Source organism: Cervus elaphus, chromosome 18 (assembly GCF_910594005.1).
Source record: "Cervus elaphus chromosome 18, mCerEla1.1, whole genome shotgun sequence".
Lineage (NCBI taxonomy): Eukaryota > Metazoa > Chordata > Mammalia > Artiodactyla > Cervidae > Cervus > Cervus elaphus.
The window spans coordinates 107,494,396-107,522,078 of NC_057832.1; the positions used below are offsets into that span (position 1 = coordinate 107,494,396).

The 27,683-nt window shown below is 44.7% G+C and overlaps 1 protein-coding gene across 1 annotated transcript in view; it reads right to left on the bottom strand.

Moving 5' to 3' along the window:
* CREB3L2 (cAMP responsive element binding protein 3 like 2) overlaps positions 1 to 27,683 on the bottom strand; it is a 131,300-nt gene that overhangs the window by 17,865 nt on the left and 85,752 nt on the right. The window contains exons 3-8 of the mRNA XM_043872774.1: positions 17,329 to 17,504; positions 15,801 to 15,888; positions 10,913 to 11,097; positions 8,758 to 8,904; positions 7,554 to 7,612; positions 5,743 to 5,811 (exon numbers count right to left, since the gene is read on the bottom strand). Of these exons, the coding sequence (XP_043728709.1) occupies positions 5,743 to 5,811; positions 7,554 to 7,612; positions 8,758 to 8,904; positions 10,913 to 11,097; positions 15,801 to 15,888; positions 17,329 to 17,504 (724 nt within the window). The remainder of the gene's footprint in view (positions 1 to 5,742; positions 5,812 to 7,553; positions 7,613 to 8,757; positions 8,905 to 10,912; positions 11,098 to 15,800; positions 15,889 to 17,328; positions 17,505 to 27,683) is intronic.

The following is a 27,683-nucleotide window of genomic DNA, read 5'->3' on the forward strand; positions in this document are numbered from 1 at the left end:
GATGGACTGCAGCCTACCAGGCTCCTCCGTCCATGGGATTTTCCAGGCGAGAGTACCGGAGTGGGGTGCCATCGCCTTCTCCATGAACTACCACAAAGACTTTTAAATACTAAGGTGCAAACTCTTACACAAAAGATAATCACATTCTGCTAAAATCCTAAACTCTGAATAAACATTCATTTATTTATGACCTTTTACTTAAGTTTTGAAGGTGGTTTATGGGGTTCTGGTCTAAATTTTTAAAAATACAAATTGTCTCCTTTTTCTCACTGTGCAATTGCCACATTCCAAGGAGCTTTATTTCTCAGGGACCAGGGGACACTTTTGAAATATTCTATCATCTACTTGCCCAAGAACACAAAAAAGAGAGTTCTAGAATGTTTTCTGGGGCTGAGGAATGTCTAACTCCACCATGAAATCATACTAAAATGCCTTTCTAAGCTCTCTGGGAAACTCAGCCTTGTATCAACAAACCTTTGAAGTTTGTAATGTTTTCACCTGAAAAAAAAAGAAGTTTATACTCTTCACACAGCCAGAAGTTAGAGATAACGGAGAAATGAAAAGTGATTTAAACCAAGATATGGGTCTACAGAGGGTCATTCCTGGACTCGGGTCATTCGTCAGCACTCTAACAGCCTCTCTGGGCACAGCAGGAGGGGGGACCAGCTGGTTACAGACAGTGGAAGAGAAGAGAGGACATCACACATGGAAAACCATAATAGCTCAGAGGGAGCCAGCAGACAAAACTGGTGCAAAGGGAAATGACTGTGTGGCTAAACAAACAAATCAGGAGAGGCAGAACACGATCAAAGCCCAGTGGGCTTGGCCGGAAAGACCTCTCTCAGGAATCGCATGCAGCCTGTAAAGAACATGGAAAGCAGAGACGGAGAGGAGGACTAGAGTTAAGAGGAAGATCAAAGAGGAAAACTAAGGAATCCTTGTTTCTGATAACAACACAAATATAGGTCAGGACAAGCACATCCTTTACTTCTGTGAGGTCCAGGGAAAGGGAATCAATGAGGCCCACATCCCATGTCATATGTCCTAAGGCCTCTCCTCACCCCAGCTAGCCCCAGCCAGCAAACACTGCCCACGGGTACCTCCGAGGCCTGCTCCCTCGAGCTCCCCCTGGGCCAGGTTAAGAGCTCCAGACAGACATATCACCTAGAGCCTGCTGACTCCTCATCCCACCGGGAGGAGTGTGCTAGGGGAAACCGGAGCAGGCCCCCTAAAACATGGATACCAAGCCGGGCCCTCTCATTCAGATCCAAGGCTGGCCCTGTGATGGGGAAGGCATTGGTCCTTGGAGAGAGTGCACAACAGGGGTAGGAGTGATTGCGGTAGGGACCAGTGGAAAAATGAACTGCCTGAGTCCCAGTTCCCATCTTACCTCTAAACATCTAGATGACCTTAACCTTACCAGCCCTCAGTTTCCCACTCTATGAAATGAAGTGATTAGCAGTTAAATGAGATAATCTCTAAAGTATGTTTCAAGTCTGAGCTCTGGATACGAGGGCTCTCATATCTGGAGCTGGTTGCAACATCTGTCTCTCCACTGATTGCCAGGGTTGATTCGGCCGATCTGGCTGGCTAGGCAGGTGTCCCCTTCCTCCCTCATCGCTCCACGTGCGACCCTCTCAAAGATGCGTGCTCGTCGAAGAGGACGACCATCTCCGATGGAGGAGGATCAGTCTTCGATCAAGAATATATGAGTGGCTGCACTCCCCAGCTAGAACCTCCAAACAAGCTCTCACATCTAAGCTCCTATGAATCTACAGATCAGCCCTATGGATGTTCAAGGGCAAAATTAGACATGAACGGAGCAAACTGAGCCACAGACGCCTACAACAAATGGGCTAGTCAGATCACCTGTGCAGAAGAAAAGGCAATAAAGTGGGGGAAAGGCAGGGTCTCCCAAGAACGAGTCATGCAGCTTGGAGACGAATGAGAAGCAAGGAAGGCCAGGAGGCGTCACACGCAGTCTCGCCGGGACTTTGTAAAAGCAAAAGAATTTCCTGGCCGAGCACAGGGAGGAAGGCCCCCTGGGAAACCAGCTCTCTCTGGCTCACACATTTCCTGGCGGCAGGTGATTAGCAAAACGCCTTACAGACAAGTGTGAAGGTGTCTTCCCACTGCTCCAGCTGCCCAAGGTTCCTGTGGGAAAGGCTGCAGAAGTCTCCTCTCCCGTCCCCACCCCCTTCCAGCTTGCTGAGCTCAGGCAAAAGGGCCTTTTCACCTCGAAGCCAGGAACGTGCTACCTGGCCGCGGCTGGGGCCAGTTCTACCCGAAGATTCAGGACTGACTCGGGCTTCGAGTGCTCGTTCTCATCTGGATGGATGCAAGTCCTTGTGGGGTGGAGCACGGAAGTGGTAAGATGTAAAGAGGTACAGTTTTTCTTTAGTTTGGCCAACAACGAAGTACCCACTTGCCTTTCCTGCCAGGTCATGCCAAATGAAACAGCGGCACCCCAGGTCTCCCACCCACTTCTGGGTAGCCAGGATCCTGTCCACGTCTGGTAAGCATTTCTGCCTCCGCCCACCTACCTCCGAAGGATGGTAATATAAAAAGCACGAACAGGATACAAACACAGGTGTGCGTTAACTGGGCCCCGCCCTGTACTTAGTTCAAACACTGGGTCACTCACTTGGTGCCATGAATAAAGGGTCCGAACGTCTCCCCCTACCCCAGGCCCACACCACCACCTCCTCCTGACCAGTTTAGGGCAGAGACTGCCAAGGTTCACATTGGCCACCCCGGCCGCGGTGTCCTCCGGGCAAGGAGAGGCTCTTGGCAGCAGAAGGGAGAGGAAGTCGGGGGGAAGGCAGGCCCTTCCCTGTTTGCATAAGAGCAGCTTTGCTTTATACCCTGGCTTCTCAAGCCAAAACACACAAAAAGCTGCTGGACTGAGAGACTATGACCTAGGAGGCCCCTCATCAGATTACTTGTGGGAAGATGGCAGGTTAATCAAGTATTAACCATTTTCACCATAAAGGGTTGGTTGTCTACCAGGAGTTTGGAAAAGGGAGGAGATTGAACACAGGGCCTGTGGGGGAGCTACAGTGGAAGCTCCTGCCAGTCAAGGGGCAAGCAGAGCACCACGCACAAGATAGATTGCTTTTTCAGTGGAATTTCCTGCAGGCTGAATTGCTGGCAAAAGCTCCCACAGTGAAAAAGATAGAAGGAAAACTACCATTGGCTCTCAGGGAAGAACTCAAGACATACTGACCCAAGCTCAAATATACAGGGACTCTCTAACTCATATTGTACAATAATTGACATAATATTAATATAGCCATGGTCATTATTTTAAAGGGCTTCCCTGATGGCGCTCAGACAGTAAAGAATCCACCTTCAATGCTGGAGACCTGGTTTGATCCCTGGGTCAGGAAGATCCCCTGGAGAAGGAAATGGCAACCCACTCCAGTATTCTTGCCTGGAGAATCCCATGGACAGAGGAGCCTAGCAGGCTACAGTCCACGAGGTCACAAAGAGTTGTGCACGACTAAGCAATTAACACTCTATTATTTTAAAAGATAAAAACAATTGGCGAAGCACAGATTGTTCTTGAAACACACATAATCAGATGTCCATGCTCTGCAGATAACAGCTCTTTATCAAAATCTGACAGAAATAAAATTATGTAGAAATACATTAACTGATATGAAAATATATGGCCAGTGATTTCTGTTAAATGGGAAAGGTTCTTAACAGAAGAGGATGTACAACATAAGTACATACATATAAAATATTCCATTTCAAAATGGAAACATTTCTTTGGGTGAAAAGATTTGGGGGGATTTTCTTTTCTTTTTAAACTATATTTTCTAAATTTTTTTTTACAATGGGCATATATTACATGTGTGTGGGTTTTCTTTTTTAGGTTTAAAATATATGATACAGCAGGGTCAGCCTGGAGAGGGGAGGAGAGACCCTTTCCCAGTAAAGGGGACAGGCAGCAAGCCCTTCTCATCACAAGCACCCAATGCTCTTTGCGCCTCTGCTGCCCCCGTGTGGCTGCAGGAAGACCTGACATCCGGAACCCCTAGACAAGACCCAATCTGGACCAAACTCCACTATCTTGGATGGATTCCTCTTTCCCTTTGCACCATTTCATGGCCTGGATTTGTCCCACTCATGAACATGGGATCTTTGCAGTAGCGATGGCTAAGACAGGAGGTAGGATGGACTAGTATCTGCTCAGGATGCTTACAAAATGGATACAGACTCTGGTGGGGGTTTAGGACCCAGAGAACCACTCTGGCAAGATAAGAATGGATGAAACCTCAGGAGACTAATGGCCAAAGACAACAGAGAAACCGGAACCCTGAAGTACCACTGGAAACCAGTTCCTCTGCATGGAGGATCAAGGTGATATCACATGGAGCTGGTGACATTTACTTACTTCCGTTGTTTGTCTATAGAGTGCTGGAGGTGACTGTCCTTGACCTGCCATATGAGCACACGTTCCCAGAAATGCAGAGAGAAACCCAGTGGGGTCACAATGTCCACTTTTCCTACTGACGGTATTTTTAACTGATGACTCAATTAGCCTGCTGTTTGAGCAATAGACCATGAAGATTTAGGAAATGGAAGCCAAATTTTACACTATTATCAGATGACATGCAAATAGATTTACCCTGATCCCTTAACATTTGCAAAATTGTTATTAAGCATTAATGCTAAGCCTTAAAATGATGAATTAATATTTTGCTTACCTAAAAGTCAATTTTTCTCTGCTTGGATTGTTGGATCTATAATAGCTAAGGGCAACAGGATCCCTTGACTAATGAATACCTTAATTTTCAAAGCATGAGCAGACTGAATACACACACACATGATGAAACTTCTCAACCACCACTTCTCAGCCCTATTCCTTAACATGACCCAGGATAAAGCTCATCAAGGCTCTAGGGCCAGACTGCCTGCCTTCAGATGCAGCTCTGGCATTTACTGTGTGACCTTGGGCAAGTCACCTAACCTTTCTGAGTCTCCATTGAGTTCAGTTCAGTCGCTCAGTCATGTCCGACTCTTTGCGACCCCATGGACTGCAGCACGCCAGGCCTCCCTGTTGAGTCAGTCTCCATTACCTCCTCTATATAATAGGGATAGTAACAGGACTAGGTCGTAGGGTCATCAGAAGGTTAAATGAGTTAATATCTATAAAGTCCTGAAAACAGTACCTGACACAAGAGGTGCTAGATGAACTCATGAATCCATCTTTCCTACAGTGATTTTTCAAAATGGACTTAAAATGTAATCAATTAATTAACTTTTAAACACAGCAATTAGAAACTTTTTAAACAACAAACTTAGTTTTCTCTCCTTTCTTTTTTTACTAATAAGCACTAGTTCATTTTACTCAAATTGGGTGACAACAAAGTAGCCACTCTCCCCTTAGCCACCTCTATAAAGTCTGATGTCATTTTCAGGAGAATCAGACTCCTTGACCATATTCTCTCCCAAGCCTCCTCCTTAACTCCCTCTTCATGAAAGCCCTTGTCAGAGTCAGCCTCTTCATCAATCTCACGTATTTTAGGCAAAGTAAAGGACATGCACTGTGTGTGTATGCGTGTGCACATGCACACAGGCGGCAGGAACAGGTGCATGGAGCATGGCCCTCCTGAGCACCCTGGGACAACTACTCTTTCAATGGCATCTGCCCTGCTTTCTCCCCAGCTCCCTTTCTGATCTGCCCCTCTCTCCCCACCTTCCATCAGGCCTCCTCACTCCAGGGACCCTCACCTGTTGGTGTTCTCCAGAACCTCCACCTTCTTCCGAAGCTCCAAGTTCTCCGTTGAACAAGACTCTACCCTACAGAGGAGAGAGAAAAAGGGAAACCTGAGTTTATCAGGGGAACAAGCACTAAGCCAGGAGCTAGGATGGAGGCAGGTGGGGTTCAGAGAAAAAATAAACAGAGAAGCAACTACTCTAGGGAGATCAGGAAGAGAGCTAGGCCAATCTGAGCTGGGGAAAAGGGTGAGGACACACACACAAAAAAAAAAAGAGAGAGAGAAAGAGATTAGTAACAAATGGCTCAATAATGGGAAATAAATAGGGATGATACACAATGTATTCTTCTTATGTGCTGTGCTTAGTCGCTCAGTCGTGTCCGACGCTTTGCGACCCTATGGACTGTAACCCGCCAAGCTCCTGTGTCTGTGGGGATTCTCCAGGCAAGAACACTGGAGTGGGTTGCCATGTCCTCCTCCAGTGGATCCTCCCAACCCAGGGATTGAACCCAGGTCTCTCACACTGCAGGTGGATTCTTTACCATCTGAGCCACCAGGGAAGCCTGAACTTCTTATAGGGTTTTTCAAACTTGATTCCTCTTGACTTTTCCCTATGGCTCTCAATGCTCATCACACTTCTCCCTCCATGTGATGGGTACTGAATTCTGCTAGCTGTGCTCTTGACCAGAAAGACTGACAGGGCTTGGGGCAGGGGGAGAGGAAAGGACAAGACCCTAGGACCTCAGGATAAGGAACCCAGGTGCTCAAGGAGGCATGCCCCAAGGAGGCCATAAAGAGATTTTCATCGAAACATCTTGACCCCGGATACCTCAACAATGACTGGTAATAATTCTTATTAGCAAAACCTAAATCAAGAGGAAGAAACACTGACTTTCAGCAGGAACTTCAAAAACCAGCCAGGATCCACCAACCTCTCACCAGATATACTTAAAGATTCATTTCTAGGTCCAGGGACTCATTCCCATTTTAAAATGATATTAGTTTGTCAGATGGGAACTATTTTCTAGGGTAATACAAAATTGTTTTTTAATTTGTTTTTCTAACAGCCCTCCTGATATTCCAGGCTATTCAGAATAACACAAGGTATCTTCAAATGTTTTTGTGCAAAACCACTCACCTATAACATGAATCACAGCAGGCAGAAAATAAGAACGCCAACTTGTCTTATATCCCCTGCTGCTTTCTCTAGTGTGCAAGGGAGTGTGGCCAAGGGTAATTCATTAATTAGCCCTGGATTCTTTTCTACCAAAACAGCACCTCTCCTCTGAGGAGTCCAGGAATGTGCATGACGGTTTTGTATTTGTACTTATTTGAAAGGAAGCCTTCAAGGTCTTATGGGCCTTTGGTTGGAAACAGTGCTGTACAAATGCCTACTAAGATCGAAAGTGGAAGTGTGTTAGTCGCTCAGTCAAGTCTGGCTCTTTGCGACTCCATGGATTATAGCCCGCCAGGCTTCCCTGTCCATGGGATTCTCTAGGCAAGAATACTGGAGTGGGTAGCCATGCCCTCCTCCAGGGGATCTTCCCAACCCAGAGATCAAACCCAGGTGTCCTGCATTGCAGGCGAATTCTTTACCATCTGAGCCATCAAGGAAGTTGTACTTTTTCTTTCTTACTAGATTTATAAGCTTCTCCCCTAAAAACCACTAGGTGGCAGGCAAAACACAGCTGAAAAACCAACAGCCTTCGCTGGGAGCCAGGTGAGAAACTGAACCCTCTTGTCATGGAAATCAGGGGCCCCGGGCACTCACATTGCTCTATGTGAATTGCTCAAAACACACAACAAGTTTGGCAGGAGGCTTACTTTTTCTCCAAGCTGTCCATGTATTCTTTCTTCTTCCTCCTACTTTCCTGGGCTGAAATCTGCAATGGAAGGGGAGAAGAAAGGATTATGTTCCAGCTGTATCAGTAAGGGACAACAGAGGATGAGATGGTGGGATGGCATCATTGACTCAATAGACATGAGTTTGAGCAAACTCCAGAGAGAGTGAAAGACAGGGAAGCCTGGCGTGCTGCAGTCCGTGGGGTTGCAAAGAGTTGGACACGACTCAGCAACTGAACAGCAACATAGCAGTAAACCCACATGACAGGAGGCCATGAGCACAGAAATCACAGGAGCCCTGCTCACTTCCGTGGCCACTTCCCATTTCTTTAAACTGCTGGCTCATCTACTAATCACCTCTTCTGTCCCCCCTGGTTTCAACTGGTCTATGTTCTCATCTACTTTTCAACAAACTAGGCCCCCAATGAGAAGGACATTAGTCCAGGAGTCAGACCAGAACATGTACATCATGAACCATCTCTATAGTCTCAGAAAAATGATTTCAATTCTGCGGACCTAGTTGGGTCACTGTAATACATAATATAAGCCAGTCGGGGTTAGTTACACAAAAATTCCCTTGTGGTTCTGCACGTGGGTGAAGAATTATGACTCTAAGCCCTCTCCTTCTTCCTCTTAGTCTCCCCTCTCCTGCTCTATCCACACCCGAGCCATGCCCCAGGACCTCTGTGTCCCTTATTCCCACAACAGTAGCCCAAGACTAGGCAACTGCTAAATCCAGGTATAGAAGAGCCTGCAGAATTTCTTAACAAAAACATCTATCAAGAAAAAAAATTAAGCAAACACCCATAATGTATTGATATTTATTTAGTTATAATATTATCATTTATAAATATTTATAAATTGCATAGACGCCTACTGGGGGAATATTGTATATATCATAAAATGGAAATTTTAAAGGCTGAGATGTTTTTAAATGTAAATAGGAGTTCTAATATTTTCCTCCCATGCCTGAATAGATTATCTTGAGCATCATGGAGTGTGCACACCCGATTTGGGGGCCCACTGACCAGAAGATGGATGGCAGGGCTGGAGAAAGAAAGGGCCAAGCCTTGGTCCTGACACCAAGGGCCAGGCCAGTGTTGGCCACCAGGAAGGGAGGACAGGCACGTGGCTTGGTTCTGCTCACATCACTGCTCACAGAAGTGCCTGCATCTGAGGGACCCACCTTATTCTTGATTTTTCTCCTGATTTTCTTCAGGGCCTTCTCCTCCGATTTCGTCAGGGGCAACTTGGTGGGGATGGGATAGCCCTCGGCAATCAGGGTCCTCTTCTCCTCCTCTGTCAGGACCAGGGGGCCTGATCCCTGCAGCTTCTGTGCAGACCAAGGAGCAGAAAAGGGTCAAAAAGGAGCAGCCGGGTGCACTGGAGGGAAGCCTCCTGAGGGGCAAGGAGGGTCTGTTATGATGTCTTGCAAACAACTAAGGGAAAAGGACGCCCGTCTGTTTGGGTGAGAAATGGGCACTCTGAAGTGGAAGCAAAAAAATGGAAAAGATGCCCATGTGAGTGTTACAACCCAAGGATTATAATTTAAGGGAACAGGTAAAGAAACCTCCACCCATTATTTCCCACGAAGTACCCCACTGGCTAAAACATGGAAATTAAAGGATAGAATTCCATTTCCTACATCCCTGGAGGTTTCCTGTCCTCAGAGCGATGAGGAATTCACTTGGAGCTCTGTGGAAAGTTTTGTTGTTCTCCTGAAAAGGCCATTTTGCAAGCTGCTCTCTACACACTAGGAGCCGCTTCTCAACCTCCATTTCCAGCTAAAGGGTTAGGACTCCCAGGGACATACTGTCAGGCTTGCTCCACGACAGTCTCTGGTCAGCACTGTCCTAGACTATCCATTGTCAGTGGAGATGACAACTGTAGCTCATCCCACGTCATCCATACTAGGACAATGTGTTTACAATCAGTCAATAAATGGAGTACCTATTGCATATTAGCTCTGTGTTAAATGCATGGAGGAATCAAAATGAACTCTATCTCTTAAGTAGCTAATGAGACCAAGACTGAATTGAAACATGTGAAAGAATGAGAGCAATTAAATGCTAGACTGTGATATTCACTCCAGGTGCATTAATAATATGAAGAAAGGGAACACTTGTGTGAGTCTATGCGATAAGGGAAGGCTTAGGGTAGCAGATAAGACTTGAACTGGGCCTCCTGAAAGAAGGGGTAATTTACACAGAGAAGGACTTTCCAACAAAAGGCAGCCTTGTAAAGAGTAACAGAAGAAGCCACTCTGCCTGGAGGGGGTGAGTTCCTGAAGCTGCTGCAGGTTGGGCACATACAGAGGGTGTTAGTAGCCAGCAGAGGTATGAGGGCTTGATGCCAACAGATAGTAGGGAAGCACAGCACTGATGCCGAACCAAGGTCTGACATGGGGAGGATTTCATCCATGACCATGTATAGTGAAATCATTGTGGCAGGACCCACAGACCCATAGAATGAACACTATTTCAGTAATCAAAAGAGTGAAGGGTTAATGGTGAGAAGGTAAAGATGGAGTGGAAAGAGGTAACCCACTGGCCCTCAGTAATAGTGATAAATAAGAACATGGCCATAGATCTAAGAACTTGCTGAGTTTCTGAGACAGACTGCATTCAACTTTTCAAAGTTATGCTAATTGATAGACAGCTCTTCTAGAATTTTTACATATCTCACTTCATTCAAATTTGCTCTATGTGATATTATAAACTCAGTAAGGTTGACTGATTTTTAAAGCCTCAGAGAAATCAATTGAGTATTCAGAATAATGCAAAATTAATTATATATCCCTATTTCTTATTTGGAGAAATTATATATGTGAGGGATGAAAAATGACTCATGAGTTCCACCCTGAGTCACTGGGTTAAGAGCTGAACCACAGACAAAAGGGTTAAATTATATGCTTGTGCTTTAGACATCAAAATGTTTAATCTCAGAGCAATTTTTCAGTTCATCGAAGATTGTTTATTTAAAAAATAAGCTATTTCCTATCCTAGGTCACAAAGACTGCCTAAGTTGACGATAAATATTTGTGATATAATTTTGAGAAGAATGACAACATTTTTATTCCTCATGGTTGTAGCTATAAAAAATAAGCACATGAATAAAAACCGGAAGCATGCACAGAAAAGGAAAAGAATGTGTTAGCACGATGAGATCACAGGCAGTTTTTAGAAAATGTTCTCTAAGTCTGTCATCCCCCAGCTTTAGCAATCAGACTGAAAACTTCCCACAGGAAGAAAAGCCAAGTGGCTCTGAATGGCAGCCACGCTGGGTGACGCTCCAAATGACAGGATGGGGGGATCGGGTTGCAGGGATGCGGGGACACTCACGTGAGGAGCAGTGAGGAGTGGGGAGCTGGCCAGCGCCGAGGGAGCCCGTGCCGGGGCCCTGGCGGGGCTGTGGGTCTGCGGAAGGCCAAAGGGGTGCAGGCGCGGGCTGGGGCTCAGGCTGCCTTCGGAGTCGCTGCTGTGGCTGCTGGGAGGAGTGGGCGGTAAGTGCAGGTGGTCCACAGAGGCTGAGGGGAGAAGAACGGATTGCATCCATCAGGGCGCAACGAAGCAGGATGTGGGGGCACTCAAACATTCAACATCCAGCCCAGGACAGTCAAACAAACGGATGAGGAATCTCTCTGAGTGGACATGGAACGGCCTCCAAGATGTCCCGTTAAGGTGAAATTTAAGAGTTTCTTTTGAAAAACAGTAGGTTGAATTACTGGGTTCTAACTCTGAAGTTCTTGATACAGTCTAAGGCAGGTGCCTTCTTGGCTTGATTTTCTGGCTTTATTATGGATAATGGGCTTCCCTGGAGGCTCAGTTGGTAAAGAATCCGCCTGCGATGCAGAAGACCTCAGTTTGATCCCTGGGTTGGGAAGATCCCCGGGAGGGGGACCTGGCAACCCACTCCAGTATTCTTGCCTGGAGAATCCCATGGACAGAGGAGCCTGGCGGGCTGCAGTCCATAGGTTCGCAAAGAGTCGGACACAACTGAGCGACTTAGCACGTTGTGGATAAATTTTTGGAGTGGATTTTTGAGTTTTACTTTGGTCAATAGGGGTTTCAGTAGATGTGACATAACTGTGTGCTGGTCTCAACCTATAGATGAGAGAAATAAATCAAGGTGCAAGACAGTGTATAAAGTAGCCTTCCTTTTGTACGAAAAAGGAGAGAGAGAGAATACAGACCCTATTTGCTTGTAACTACATAAAGAAACTCGGGAAAATATGTAAGAAAGTAATAAAATTATGACAAAATGGGGACACGGGAAATTACAATAGGCAGGGATGATGCTGACATAACGTTCCCTCTCTTCATTTCATATAGTTTCCATAGTTAGATTGTAATCCACTTTAATGCATCAGGATCTTAAAAAAACAAAAAAGAACTAGCAGAAGCAAGGAGCCCATGAGGGTTTGAGAAAAGCTCATTTGTTTCTGCAGGAATGTGCATGGCAGGGCCCACAGGCCAGATGCCAGGCATTCTTGATTCAGATAACACCCAATCCATCTGTGGATAGAAAAGTAGGCACTGGAAGATAAATGAGGGGAGGAGGGTGTTCCCTCAACGTCCCCCAGCATCAAGCATCCCTCACCTCTCCCCAGGGAGACACCCATCTCTGCCAGGCCTTGGAGCCTTGGTCAGTGCTGCTCATGCACCTTCAGGGCAGCTGAGACGGGTTCCAAAGGAAGAATCCTCTCTGAGTTCAACCTGACAAACGGGCTTTGGGGGTCTCACTCTTTTTCTGACCTGCAAATCTTCACATTGCGCTGGAATACCTTGACAGCCGTTACTGAGCCAAGGGATGCAACCTTGGGTAAGCCTTTCACCCTGCACCCCTCCTGGGACCCCCAGGACAACAGAGCCCCAAGTACAGCGGCTCTGAACTGGGCAAGGAGCCCGGGGGCAGGGGCGGGAGGCGGGGGTGGGGGGGTGGGGGGGGTGGGGCGCCGGTGCATACACACCTGGACTTGCTTGACCAGAGAACAGCCTGGGGCCGTGGAAAGGCCTCCTGCCTGAGATACTGTAGATGGAAGGAGCCTTTCTGAGACACAGCTACTCACCTCAGAAAAAGCACCCCCAGAGCTGCCTTTGGAGGTGAGAAGCTGGAAGCATGGGGCTCTTCTGCTCACTGAAACACCGACTGTCCCAGGGAATCACAGGTGATGCATCTCTCTCAGTCACCTCCTCACTTTGTCCCACCCCTACTCACAGCACATACTTTTTCCTCTTTCTTATGCTAACCCGTCTCTTTTCTCTTTCTAACCTACCCTGCCATAGAGCTCCCTGGTTTTTTAGAGTCCACGGGCACTCCCTAAAGCTAAAGAATATTCTAAAACAATCCCAGACATCTCTATTGTCAACTCTTTGGCCAATGCTTCCAGGCAGGTAAGGAGGGTAGGTAGGCGTCTTAAATATGTGTTCACCTAGAAAGGAGTCCTAAGAGTGTTAAGTAAGGTTTCCCAACACCATGATGACCTGTGGGACTCTGCAGTGTCAGGTCAATTAATAAGCAAGGAAGCTGTTCCCTGGGTTGTCTCCAGTGCTCTGGCCACTTACACAGGCAAACCAAAATCCAAACCTGTAAATGCTTCAAGGTTACCAGGCCGGAATCTAAGGACAACTGGTCACAAACAGCCAACTAAGTTTTAAGTTAGAGCCAATCAATAATCTCCTTACTTTGCTTCCACATTCTCTTTATAAAAGTCTCCCCCCAGCTCTTGTCAGTGGAAACTTCTAACCAGTTTGGCGCTGAAAAGTCTAATTAATTTTTGCTCAAATAGCGCTTGAAATTTTTAATTTTTTAGAGTTTATCTTTTAACAATTTTTCCCTTGGACTGCAAGGAGATCAAACTAGTCCATCCTAAAGGAAATCAGTCCTGAATATTCATTGCAAGGACTGATGGTGAAGCTGAAGCTCCAATACTTTGGCCACCTGATGGGAAGAACTGACTCATTGGAAAAGACCCTGATGCTAGGAAAGACTGAAGGCAGGAGGAGAAGGGGACAACAGAGGATGAGATGGCTGGACTGCATCAGTGACTCAATGGACATGAGCTTGAGCAAGCTCTGGGAGTTGGTGATGGACAGGGAAGCCTGGTGTGCTGCAGTCCATGGGGTCACAAAGAGTTGGACATGACCGAGCTACTGAACTGAATTTTAACAATGTTTATCTTTTAGCCATGATAAACAAACAAGCAAATAAGAAACAAAGGCAAAACAAAACCCAGGAGCAGAAAAACCTCACAGGGGCTCCTGGTGTCTGCCATGCAGAGCTATTAGTCTGGAGAATTAGTCAAGAGTACCAGAGTTTACTTCTCCGGGCTGGGCACAGTCCAGAGTATTCTTCTACTTTTCTCCTTTCCAAGAAGAAGGTGCTCCACCAAAAAAAAATGGAAATGGCACGGCAGGAAAAGTGAAGCAAACTCGAATCGCCTCTTACGCATTTATTGAGAGCTACTGCCCTGGTCACAAGGGCCTCAGTATCAGATTTCTAAATTCACTTGAAATGTGGTTCTTGGGTTACTTCCTGACGGGGTGGGGACAACAAGCCACTTTGCCTAGAAGCCCCGCTGCATTCAAGGATATTGAATTTCCTCCTCCCTCTTCATCTAGGATGATGAGGAAAGATGGCCATTTCAAGGAAGGACCCTGAAACTTTTCTCCTCTAGAGATCCGAGATTCTGAAGCCACTATGAGGTTCACTGGTATGGTGATGACATTTTCAGAAGCATATGGCAAAACAGATTGAAAGAGCAAAATGTATTTGACAGTTGTAACCAGTGTCACAAAAATGAAAGGAATGACTTTCTTTAAAGCTGAAAAGCACTAAAATGTGTATCACTCGATGAAAATAAATATTGTCTCAATATGGATTTTAGTCAGTATTACTAATTATAGAAACTGAATCCTGGGACTTCCCTGGCAGTCCAGTGGTTAAGACTCCACACTTCCAACGTAAGGAGTGTGGATTCAATCCCTGGTCAGGGAACTAAGATCTCATATGTTATGCTGTATGGCCAAAAAAAAAAAAAAAAAAAATTGAATCCTTTCTTTACTGATGACAAAGCTAAGTGCCAACCTTGATTGAAGTGTCATGGATAAATCTTGAGTATGTTTCTGGTAGGATGAAGTAGACTTTGTTTATGTGAGCATTGCTCCTATACATTGTAACATCTGCACATTATGTCCACCACATAGCATGGATACCTTTCCCATGACAAGCGCGTATACTAGTTTCTTATTTGTTTATCACATCGATGAGCTATCCTTTTAACCATGGGCTGAAAGTATAAATAAAAAAGGAGGGGATGGTGTGTCTTAAGGCACTGAATTAAGGAGCTGGGCAAAGTATATCAATTAAAAAGGCTGAGAGAGCTTCCTAGACTCTATGAGACTTAGGGGTCTGCATTCAGAATTCCTACCCATGGGTTTCACAGGGGACAAGGAAAAAACTGACACAGGGAAAGAAAAAAGTGAGAGTGTGACCATTTCAAGTATTGACACCACTTATTTCTAAATAGATGCAAGATGCCTGAAGAGACGCAGGAATAGAGGAGTGGTGCTGGTTGGTGGTGGTTTAGTTGCCAAGTCATGTCCAACTCTCATGACTCCATGGAACTGTAGCCCACCAGGCTCCTCTGTTCATGGGATTTCCCAGGCAAGAATACTGGAGTGGGTTGTCATTCCCTTTTCCACAGGATCTTTCTGACTCAGAGATTGAACCTTCATTTCCTATATTGCAGGCAGATTTTCTACCAGCTGAGCCACCTGAAAATCAACATTTAAAAATACTGAATTGCCAGACAGATAAACTGTGAATCCACTTCACACAGGGTTTAAAATTAGAGTTTGTTTTAAGCCGGCAAGTTGGCTTTGTAAATGCCCATTAGGTCCGTACTGATCATCACGCCAGAGCAGGGAGCTGGCTTTTATTCATAGGATGGCTTGAGGGCAGGGGTTCCCGTGTTCCCTTGTCAACACCGGAGTCACAAGAGTCTATAAACATGTTGTAAAGTCACCCTGGCTTGGAGTAAAAGTTGATCTACTTGAAAATTAAGCATACACATATATGGGAAAATACAATTTAGCTTTCAAAGTTTGTATTTAGAGTCAGGAACAGCTATTTCATAAAACAAGCTCTGCCTTCAGTACAGTCAACAGTCCCCACCTTCCCTGGGTGGCTCACCCACGCCTGTTAATCCAAAGGGGAGAGGAGACAGACCTTCCTTGGGAGAGAAGTTTAGGAACTGATCCACTTCATGAGGCTCCAGCTTAATCTTAGGAATAATGGTCTGGCATGAGGAATCAACCTAAAGAAAGAAATTCAAACACAGTTTTTAAAAGCCAATAACAAACCCGAAGCAATACCCCGGGGATCTATTCGTCATCCTGTCTCCCTCCTAGGGCTGTGCTAGGGCTGGTGAGGTCTGGCTGAGCACAGGCTGCTTCTTGGACCGGGAGGTATTTTAGTCCTTAACCCTCCCCCATTGCCAAACCTGGCAGTACAGGTGATGGAGCCCTCAGAATTCTCAAATAAAGAACCCAGGGCTCACTTGTCAGCGCTTCATTCTATTGCATCTATGGTACTGTAAAGGCACTTTACCACAAAACTAGTCTGGCACATTCCTAAAAGGTCACAGGCCTCCAGCAGGAGGACCTGTGTGAATCCAGCTGCGTGCGTTCTCTCCAGGTTCCTGACAACCGACAACACATCACCATGAAAACACTGGGTAGGGAAAGGAGGAAAGGTATCTGGCCCATGCATAGGAGCAAGGCCATGACTCTGACCTTTCTTAGTGACTTGCATAAAATCCAAACTAAAATCTCATAGAGCAAGGAGACTAATAGACTCCAGAAACCTCATTCTATAAACAGACTCAGGTAGCTTTTGAGAAAGGAATTATGGAGGGCAGCATAGAGGTGCTCTGTCCGCCTCATCTTCATCTGCCCTCATCTCCCCCATGGATGGAAGGTAAACAGCACAAGGGGTGAGGATGCAGCCAAGCCTTGGTGTGTTACCTTTTCCTGGACTCTTCTACCTCGCTCAGAGGAGAAACGACTTAGAGAATGTCAGTGGAGTCACTGTAATATAACCTGTGGCTTTGAGCATAAGGAAAGTTAGGACTGGATTCCAAATATCCAGAAGAAGATGTACAAGTATCACCCTGGTCCATCATCAGACATCAAAATACCTAGAGAGAAGGTGGAGTAAAACTAAATCCTACTTGCTACAAGTATGGAACTGAGCAACTCCCAATTTCTTACACTTTCCACGGGTAATACAATAAGAATTGGTAGCTGGGAAACCCCTGAATTCAGGGCAGCTTGCACAGCACTAGGAAAATAAAGCATGACACAGGAGCAAGCATTCCTCGTTGCCGCAGCCCAGAAAGCTATGAATAGCACCATCGCTGTAACCACTCCCTTTCCACTGGCTCAAAAATCAATTCCAGGGAGAATGTTTTTCCAACATGGATATCCCTGAACTTTTTCAATTTTGTAATAGCATTCACAGAAAAACCGAAATGAGACTTGCTACCAGTTTTTTTGGACAATGCCTTTAAAGGAAGCGATATAATCAATGCTGACCCCAAAATGACATGCTCTGGATATAGACATAAACGCACTTTTACATATATATATAGTTACATAGCCAACCACTGGCTCCAAAAAGATTAAATGCCTTTTTGGAGGATGAGGCTCTGTTATCTCTTGATCCAATCTGTTTTTATGAAGAAAAGTGACTTTACCCCAGCGTTCATTTCCAGAGGGGGCTCCTCCTTGTCAAACGGGGTGGAAATGGCGGTGATGGTCAGCGTGACAGAGGGGACGAGTCCTGAGGGTGGCTCGTCCGTGATGGGCTCTGTCTTGATGGTTGTTGGTGGGAAGTCTGGAGACAGGTACCATTTCTCACTCTCCACCTCATCTGTGGGAAAAAGACAAGCACACTGCGTGAAATCTGCTGAGGGCATCAGGAAGAAGTAAAACAAGTGACCACTGACCTTTCTCCTCAAAAACACCTCCAACAAAGAATTATTGAGGGACTTCTCTGGTGCCTCAGTGGATAAGAATCCACCTGCCGATGCAGGGGACACGGGTTTGATCCCTGGTCCAGGAAGATCCCATGTGCCTCGGGGCAACTAGGCCCCTGAGCCACAACTACTGAGCCTGTGCTCTAGAGCCTGAGAACCTCTACTGCTGGGCCCATGTGCGGCAATCGCTGAAGCCTGTGTGCCTAGAGCCTGTGCTCCACAAGGGAAGACACCGCAATGAGAAGCTCTCACATCGCAACCAGAGACCAGCCTCTGTGCTTTGCAACTAGAGAAAGCCCGCACACAGCAGCAAAGACCCAGCACAACCAAAACTATGACAAATTAATAAAAAAAATAATTATTGAGAGTAGAATTAAAAGAAATAAAATGAGACCATGAGAGAGGCGATCAATGGATGAACAAACGACCGGCACAGTAAGAATCTATGCTTTCATTCACTTGAGTGTAAGGACGCCTAAGGCAACTCTGGAAGCAAGCATATGAAAGAAACTAAGCTCCCTGGGCACCGTGGGAAGGAGACTGGGAGGATGGGGAACAGGATAAAAGGGACAATTTCAGTGTGTAGTGTTTTATAGTTTCTGGTTTTCAAACCAAATGAATCCATTATCTATTCATAAATAAATGAGTACATCTAAAAATACGAAAGAAGAGGGGGGTGGATCAGGAAATTGGGATTGGCACATATGCACTACCATGTATAAAACAGGTAACTAACGAGAATCTACTGCATACCGCAGGGAACTCTACTCAAGACTCTGTGCTGGCCTAAGCGGAAGGGAAATCCAAGGAAGAGGGGTTACATGTATACATGTGGCTGATCCACTTCGCTGTCAGCAGAAACGAACACTACATTGTAAAGCAACTATATTAAAAAAAAAAGAAATATATATATGTATAGGGTTGGCCAAAATGTTTGTTTGGGTTTTTCCATAACATCTTGCAGAAAAACCCCAACAAACTTCTTGGCCAATTCTACAATTAAAAAATATAAATAAGAAGGAAAGAGTGAATGACTGCAACCAGGGTCTCAGGACACAGGACCAGAGACAATGGTTAGAAGGTCTCTGCCCTTCTCCCCAGCGGATGCTTATCTGTTTCTTTTTTTCTTTTCACTCCCCACTGCTGGTCCCAGTCTGCTTCCCTAACAACTGCACTTACACCTGCTCTAGACTTCCAGAACTGTACTTAGCCCTCTCAGAAACTTCAGAGTTTGTAAAACATGTTGCTGAAATGCATGAAATCCAGAGGGAAGAGCGGCCCCTTGCCGAGTCTGGTCTTGGCCTCTGGCTTTTGCAATGATCACAGGCCTGGGGATTGCAACAAAGGAACAGCAGTGATGGGACAGAAGCACCTCCATCACTCAGCAACACTCTCCCAGGAGCCCGCACGGTACCCTGCACTTCTACCAAGTTACTTGAGAGCAGGTACCTCAGCGCAGCCCTGGAAAAGAAGTGGGAAGGGCAGGGCAGGGGATAGCAAGGAGGCTGCAAGCAGGTGTGGAACAAGAGAAAACAAGTCAGAGATTCCCAGAGGCATTCCTCACCCAATGCCAGTTAACTAAAACGAGACTGAAATAAAGCCAAGATATGCTCCCTCGCTTTATTAAAATGTACATATACATTCACACCCTCGTGAACTGTTATTGTAGAGGGCAGCAAAGTCATTCACATTATGAATTATTTCACACTTAAGAGTAGAGCTCAAGTTTTCTTATGAAAAGGTACATGAACATCACATCACTCAACCATCAAGGGGCAGTGGAAGGGTGGGCAAGGAAGCCAAAAACTACAGCTTGCAGTGATTAAGGTTGTATTTCATAAGTAACTTCCTTCAGGGGAAAGTTAGATTCATCTGCATCAAGGAAAATGATTTTCCCCCAAATCCAATTTATAACTGACTCGATTAAATATTCCAGCCCCAATGTATTAATATTTCCTGGGGTAAAATAAAGACGGGCAAAGTTTCAGTTGGTTGATGACGTTTCACTTTTAGAGCTGGTTTTCCAGAGCTGCTGAGCGCTCTGGGGTGGTGGAGGAGTCCCATCATTCCCAGGGGATTGGGGACCACATCCTGGCTGAGCGGGAGGGGCAGGAAACAAAAGGCCTCTTGAAGGTGGTCAGAGGATGGAGACCACACTGTACTGGACGCAGAGTCCTGCTGGCCAGATGGGCACCCCAGCTCAGCTTGGGGGCAGCGGGGGCAACTGGATGAGGAGCCAAACCAAGTATCTTTTTTTTTTTTAATGTATTTTTATTTTTGGCTGCACTGGGTCTTCATTGCTGCGTGTGGGCTTTCTCAAGTTGCAGTGTACAGGAGCGACTTTCCAGTCGTGGTGCAAAGGCTTCTCATTGCAGTGGCTTCTCTTGTTGAGGAGCACAGGCTCTAGGGCCCACAGACTCAGCAGCTGCGGCACATGGGCGTAGTTGCTCCACAGCATACAGAATCTTCCCAGGCCAGGGATTGAACCTGTGTCCCCTGCATTGGCAGGCGGATTCCTATCCACTGTACCACTAAGGAAGTCCCAAATAAAGTTTCTAACACTGCTCTCAGGAGGAGTTTAGGAATGGGGAGTCTCTGTCAGCTGCAAGGAGGACATGCTCAGGACCGATGTGGGGAGCAGCTAGAGAGACAGAGAGAGCATAGATTACACTTTCTCCACTCAACAGTGATGTGTTCATACCTCCACCTGTCAGCACTTACAGCCTGTCCACACTGAGCAATATTTATCCCCAGCAGAGGCTGGAAGAGAGATAGCAAGATGAAACACAGCCTCGGTACATATGAAAATAAACAGTAAGGAGGCATCACTGAGAAAAAGGTCACATGCAGTTACCAGGAAATGGTGAAATAAGGCCAGACCCCATGGGTGTGCAGTTATGATCACTGTGATGACAGGTAAATCACAAGGCACAAAAGAAAAGACAAACATAAATACAAAAGGCAAAGACAAAATTATAAGCGCACCTTCCCTGGTGGCTAAAGAATCCGCCTGCCAGTGCAGGAAACATGGTTTCGATCCCTGATCAGTGAAGATTGCACATGCCGCAGAGCAACTAAGCCTGTGTGCCACAGCTATTGAGCCCGTGCTCTGGAGCCGGGGAGCCACAACTACTAAGCCCACATGCCACAACTACTTAAGACCATGTGCCACAGAGCTCATGCTCCACAACAAGAGAAGCCCACACCCCTCAGCTGGAGAGTTACTCCAGCTCACCATAACTAGAGAAAAGCCCGTGCAGAAATGAAAACCCAGTACAGCCAAATATAAATAAATAAAAAAAATTATTTAAAAATAAACAAAATGACAAGCAAAATGAAGACAGGTCATGAAGTCAGCTCTTCCAATAAGCTAAACCATTCTCAAAGCACATATCCATTAAGTAGGTCAAGATAGTTTATATTCTTAATGCTTAGTGCCCTACACTCCTATTTTAAAAAAAAAATTATGTAAATATAATCTTTATTGTATCAGAGATGGAGACTGAAGGACAAACCATAATTATGTGAACTATGAAACAAAACTTTCCCTGAACTCTTCCAAGAGAGAAGCCCAAAGAAGCTTCCACTCCTCTCCTGAGCTTTTTGGTGACAAACAGCTGGAGTTGCCTGCCTGCTTCCAGTTCAAAACAGCAATTTATTACTCTCCCTTGAAAGATATTTTTTTGAATTAGAAAGAAGTTTAAGGCCATCAAGCTCGATATGTGATCTTACAATGAGGTACCTAACATGCAGGTCTAGACCACACAGCAAATGAGTGGCAAAATTCAGGTCTCTCGATCCATGAAAGAAACAAGTAAACACATAAACATTTTTGCACAAATATGCTCATTGCAGCATTATTTATTATCACAAGACACTGAAAGTAACCAAAACAGTAAAAAGGAAGGGCAAGGTTAATGACTTAGGGTGTACTCATATAATGGAGGAGAAGGCAATGGCAACCCATTCCAGTACTCTTGCCTGGAAAATCCCATGGACGGAGGAGCCTTGTAGGCTGCAGTCCATGGGGTCGCTAGGAGTTGGACATAACTGAGTGACTTCACTTTCACTTTTCACTTTCATGCACTGGAGAAGGAAATGGCAATGCACTCCAGTGTTCTTGCCTGGAGAATCCCAGGGACAGGGGAGCCTGGTGGGCTGCCGTCTATGGGTTCGCACAGAGTTGGACATGACTGAAGCAACTTAGCAGCAGCAGCAGCATACCATGGAAATATTATGCAGCCAGTAATGTTACATGTTAAAGGCTTTTTAATAACAAGGCAAAGATTTATGACAGAGTATTAAGAAAAAACATATAGATTTGTGCACTATTAATGAGGAAAGTGGAGAAGGAAATGGCAACCCACTCCAGTATTCTTGCCTGGAGAATCCCATGGACGGAGGAGCCTGGTGGGCTACATTAGTCCATGGGGTCGCAAAGAGTCGGACATGACTGAGCGACTTCACTTTCAATGAGGAAAGTGATAGAAAGATCTCTGGAGAATAACTCAGAACATGAATAATTTTTTCCCCCAATTTCATACTATTTCTAAATTTCCTGTACGGGGAATATTATCATCACTGGATGACTGCACATGGACATGGCCTGCTTCTGCCTGCTCTACTTTATACCACAAAACAGTAATTACTAGAAGCCTTAGTGGGTCAAGGGGCCCATTCAGAGCCCCTCGACTTAGAGTCAGTGAGCACCTTAACATATGTTATAAATCACATAATTGGCTCCACAGTTCTTCATTTGTCCCTTTATCCATATCCTCTGCCATGTAATCTGGCAGTGCCCTCCCACTGGGGACTAATTCCCAGCCTGAGATTGACCACCTGACTTGCTCTGGCTAAAAGGATATGAGCTTCCTAATACAAGTGGAGTTTTGAAATGCACAGTTGAACTCACATATTTGTGCCTTTGCCATCACAGTGAGACAGATGTGCTAGGACAATCTACCGATCCCAGGAGGACAGACATATAAAACAGAATTGTCCCCAGATAAGCCTGGCCAAAATCAGCCAACTCTCAGCCTTAGACATGTGAGTAAATCTAGCTGAAGCCAGTAAAAACCAGTCATTGCCCCTAACCCCACCTAAATGAGCCAACCTCTAGTCAAGGCACAAACGTGTGAACTATAATAATAAACAATTGTTGTCAAAGCTAAGGAGTTTAGATAGAGATATAGATGGAGATGTATGGATACCAAGGAGAAAAAGGAGTGCCATGAATTGGGAGATTGACATATATACGCTATTGATGTGTGTGCTGTGTATTTAGCTGCTCAGTCCTGTCCAACTCTTTGTGATTCCATGGACTTGCAGTCTGCCAGGCTTCCCTGTCCATGGGGATTCTCCAGGCAAGAATACTGGAGTGGGTTGCCATGCCCTCCTCCAGGGGATCTTCCCGACCCAGGGATCGAACCCAGGTCTCCTGCACTGCAGGTGGTTTCTTTACCATCTGAGCCACCAATATATAAAATAAATCACTAACGAGAACCTACTGTATAGCACAGGGGATTGTATACAGTGCTCTGTGGTGACCTAAATGGGAAGGAAATCCAAAAAAAGAGGAGATGTGTGTATACCTATAGCTGATTCAGACTTCCCTGGTGACTTGGAGGGCAAAGCGCCTGCCCACAATGCGGGAGACCAGGGTTCGATCTCTGGGTCAGGGAAGATCCCCTGGAGAAGGAAATAGCAACCCACACCAGTACCCTTGCCTGGAAAACCCCATGGACGGAGGGGCCCGAGTGATTCACTTGTGAATCACTGAATCAAGTGATTCACTTGTTGTACAGCAGAAACTAACATAACATTGTAAAACAACCACACTCCAATAAAAACTTTTTTTCACAAAAGCTAATGACTTTAGGAGTGGTTTGTTTTTCAGGAATATAGCTGGCTGACATAACACAGCTGAAAGTATCAATATACACAAGAAATTAAATCCATCACATCAGACCCTATGGCAACACAATAGCTGAACCATATTCCCATAATAATTCCTCTAAACCACCAACTGTAAACCATATCAATAAATATTTGTAGATTGATCCGATCTACCAGTTAAATCATAAAATAAATGACTTCAGGTGAAGAAGGTCAGCCAGTAAGAAGTTTGCTGAGAACAACATTCCAGCAGCAGTTGAAATTAGAAAAAAGTAGCTGTCATTCTGAACTACTAGGTGTTAGCTTGTACTCTGTCTGTCAATGGAAATAAATATCAAATCTGAGAAAACAAAATGACACATATAACCTCTGAGGTATGACAGAAGATAAAGTGAAAGGGAATCAGTAGAATATGTATTACACTTTTCCCATATGACCTTACTTTCGCAGTCTTATTTCACTGGCAAAAGATCAGCAGAGCACCATAGCTTAGAATTTAGATGGCTGAGTTATTGATAGAACTTAGATGGCTGAGTTATTGATAAAACTACAAAAATAAGAGTCAGTGCACACTCTATACATACTCAAATTTGTAAAACTTCTAAAGCTCAGATATTGATTAAAAATTTTTTTTTCCCCTAAACTATATCTATATGCCTTTTAAGTTTCATTTCAGGAGGAAAACATCACCTGGGTCTTTCCTGGCCGTCCAAAGGCTAAGACCCTGAGCTTCCCTGAGCTTCCACTGCAGGGGGCATTGGTTCAATCCCTCGTTAGGGAACTAACATCTCACATGCCATGTAGCACAGCTAGGAAAAAAAAAAGAAAAAAGAAGGAAAACATGACCCAATAAGGCCAGTAGTGCACCGTGGAGAGTAAGAAGCACAGCCGACACATCTCCTGATTTTATTTAAACAGCTTGCTATCAAAGGCCAAGCTCGACTGGCAGATTTCCTGGGGATCACCACTCAGCTGTCAGCAAGAAAACAAAAACAGGCTGCTGTCTCGTGATGACCAGTCCTTCACATTCAAGGACGAAAGGAAGCAGCTGTGAGCACTGGGGCTGGATGCTGAGATTACCAAGACAGCAGCTAAAAAGCCCACAAGCTAAAGCTAACCTAGAGGTAACACCAAAATGCAGGTCCTCAATCATTTCCATAAATAACTGCACTGAATTGAAACTGATTCCTGGGAGGGGGAAAGAAGAGGTTAAACTCTAAATTGGGAGTAGAAAGTATCTTTATATTTTATATATATGAGTTATATATGTGTCATTTTATATATTATATAAATAATACATATATATCTGTATATACACACACACAGATATACATTTATCTATATGGTATATCAGTGTACTCTTAAAAAGAGAAATTACATAGGGCAAATACCACTATATTTATCAATATGGTATGTCAGTGTACTCTTAAAAAGAGAAATTACATAGGGCAAATACCACCTAAATGATATACACACATATGCACCCATTAGCTATTTATATGTCTAAAGTAAAAAAGAAATGTCTGTGAATTAAGTAAGTATGCCTCGTCTAAATCCTTCAGTATTTCATACTTCACCATTTGCCCTGTGAATTTCTTCAACAGAATTGGCAAATCTTGACCCATTTTTGGCGTAAACATCTCTTAAAGGAAAAACGCCAAGGCTGGGTTCCGGAAGCCAGGAGAGGGGAGGAAAGCAGGTGAATGTATCAAAGAGCCAGACTAAACTGCAGCCCACTGTTCAGACAGAAGGTAGACGCCTGCCTGCCCAGGGTCCCTCCCTGAGTGCCTGGACAATGAAATCACCTCCAGTGTGAGTTGTATGGGGAAGTGTTGAAAACAGTGAAAACAGCGAACACTTAACTATGAGTGTTTACTACGTGCTAAACATTGTTCTAAGTGCTTTAGATATATAGTAATTAATTTAACCCTGAGAGTGACCCTGGAAGGCAAGCACTATGATCGTTCTCGTTTTATAGACAAGGACACTAAGAGATTAAACCCCTCAGCCTATGTCACCCCTGGGGGCTGGTACACAGCCCCTAGCACGTATGCGGCCAACCGCATAGGGTTGCACACCCAGGCCAACCAGTCCCACAGCCCGGGCTCTTTTTCCCTCTGGCATAATGCTTTGCAAGAGATCAGTGATGAAACATCTCTGCTAAAAGTGAGTATTCTTCAATTAACGTCATTTTGAGCCCATAATTAGCCACTAAAAAAAGTGCAATATTGGTTCTTCCTATACTTCTCACCTTCATTTATATGGACTCCTAATCCACTGTTGCTAAGGTGAAGCATTCCAGTTTAGGAGCAGCCAGTAATAGCTCAAATGTTTTGAGAGCTGCGCGCCAGGCCCCGTTCTTCATGTTTACCTTCCTGATTTCGTGTTCTTTCTGTGCCTGTGTTTACAGCTTCTTTCACTTATTCTGGTTGTTAATATTGTGGTCAGTTGGTAAATTATGTACTGAATTATGTGGCAATCTGCATAAAGCAATAATAACAAGAGCAAAGCAATAATGACAAGAGCTAATATTTATTAGTGCTTACTAATTGCCAGGCACTGTTATAAATGTATAATATATAATAACTTAATCCCTACAACAATAGCACAAGGTTGAGTATAATGAAAATTATTTCCATTTTAAAGATCAGGAAAGAAACACAAGAGTTGAGCCACTTGCTCAAATTCACACCATTAGTAAGCGGCAGAACCCAGATTCCAATTCAAACAAATTGATCCCAGAGATGAACTGCTAAATTCTATCTGTGGTCTGCATTTGGTATCTCAGGTCCTCCCATAGGAAACTGTGTTTAGAGTATGCATTAAACAAATATCTGTGGAGCAAATGGCTGATTTCAAAAGATTTACTTAGTGTATACATGCCAAAAAAAACCCTCTTGTATACACTTTTCTTCACCAAAATTATGACTCTTACTTGTGAACAGAGTAAGTTTAATGCTTTGTTGTTGTTCAGTTGCTCAGTCATGTCTGACTCTTTGTGACCCCATGGACTGCAGCACGCCAGGCTTTCCTGTCCTTCACCATCTCCTGGATTTTGCTCAAACTCATGTCCATTGAGTCAGTGATGCCATCCAACCATCTCATCTTCTGTCTACCCCTTCTCCTCTTGCCCTCAATCTTTCCCAGCATCAGAGTCTTTCCCAAGTTTAATGCTAGATAGCAAGGCAATGCCAAAGAATGTTCAAACTATCACACACACAAAACAAAACAAAACAAAAAACTATCACACAATTGCATTCATTTCACATGCTAGCAAAGTAATGCTCAAAATTCTCCAAGTGAGTCTTCAACAGTATGTGAACCGAAAACTTCCAGATGTTCAAGCTGGATTTAGAAAAGGCAGAGGAACCAGAGATCAAATAGCCAACATCCACTGGACCATAGAAAAAGCAAGAGAGTTCCAGAAAAACATCTATTTCTGCTTTACTGACTACTCCAAAGCCTTTGACTCTGTGAATCACAACAAACTGTGGAAAATTCTTAGATAGAAATACCAGACCACCTTATCTGTCTCCTGAGAAATCTGTATGCAGATCAAGAAGCAACAGTTAGAACTAGATATATTGTCACCCTGCTTATTTAACTTATATGCAGAGTACATCATGCAAAATGCCAGGCCAGATGAAGCACAAGTTATAATCAAGATTGCCAGGAAAAATATCAATAACTTCAGATCTGCAGATGACACTACCCTAATGGCAGAAAGCAAAGAGGAACTAAAGAGCCTCTTGATAAAAGTGAAAGAGGAGAGTGAAAATGCTGGCTTAAAACTCAACATTCAGAAAACTAAGATCATGGCATCTGGTCCCATCACTTCATGGCAAATAGATGGGGAAACAGTGGAAACAGTGACAGATTTTATTTTCTTGGGCTCCAAAATCACTGCAGATGGTGACTCCAGCCATGAAATTAAGACGCTTGCTGCTTGGAAAAAAAGCTATGACCAACCTAGACAGCATATTAAAAAGCAGAGACGTTACTTTGCTGACAAAGGTCCGTCTAGTCAAGTCTATGGTTTTTCCAGTAGTCATGCATGGATGTGAGAGTTGGACCATAAAGAAGGCTGACTGCTGAAGAACTGATACTTTTGAATTGTGGTGTTGGAGAAGACTCTTGAGAGTCCCTTGGACTGCAAGGAGATCCAATCAGTCTATCCT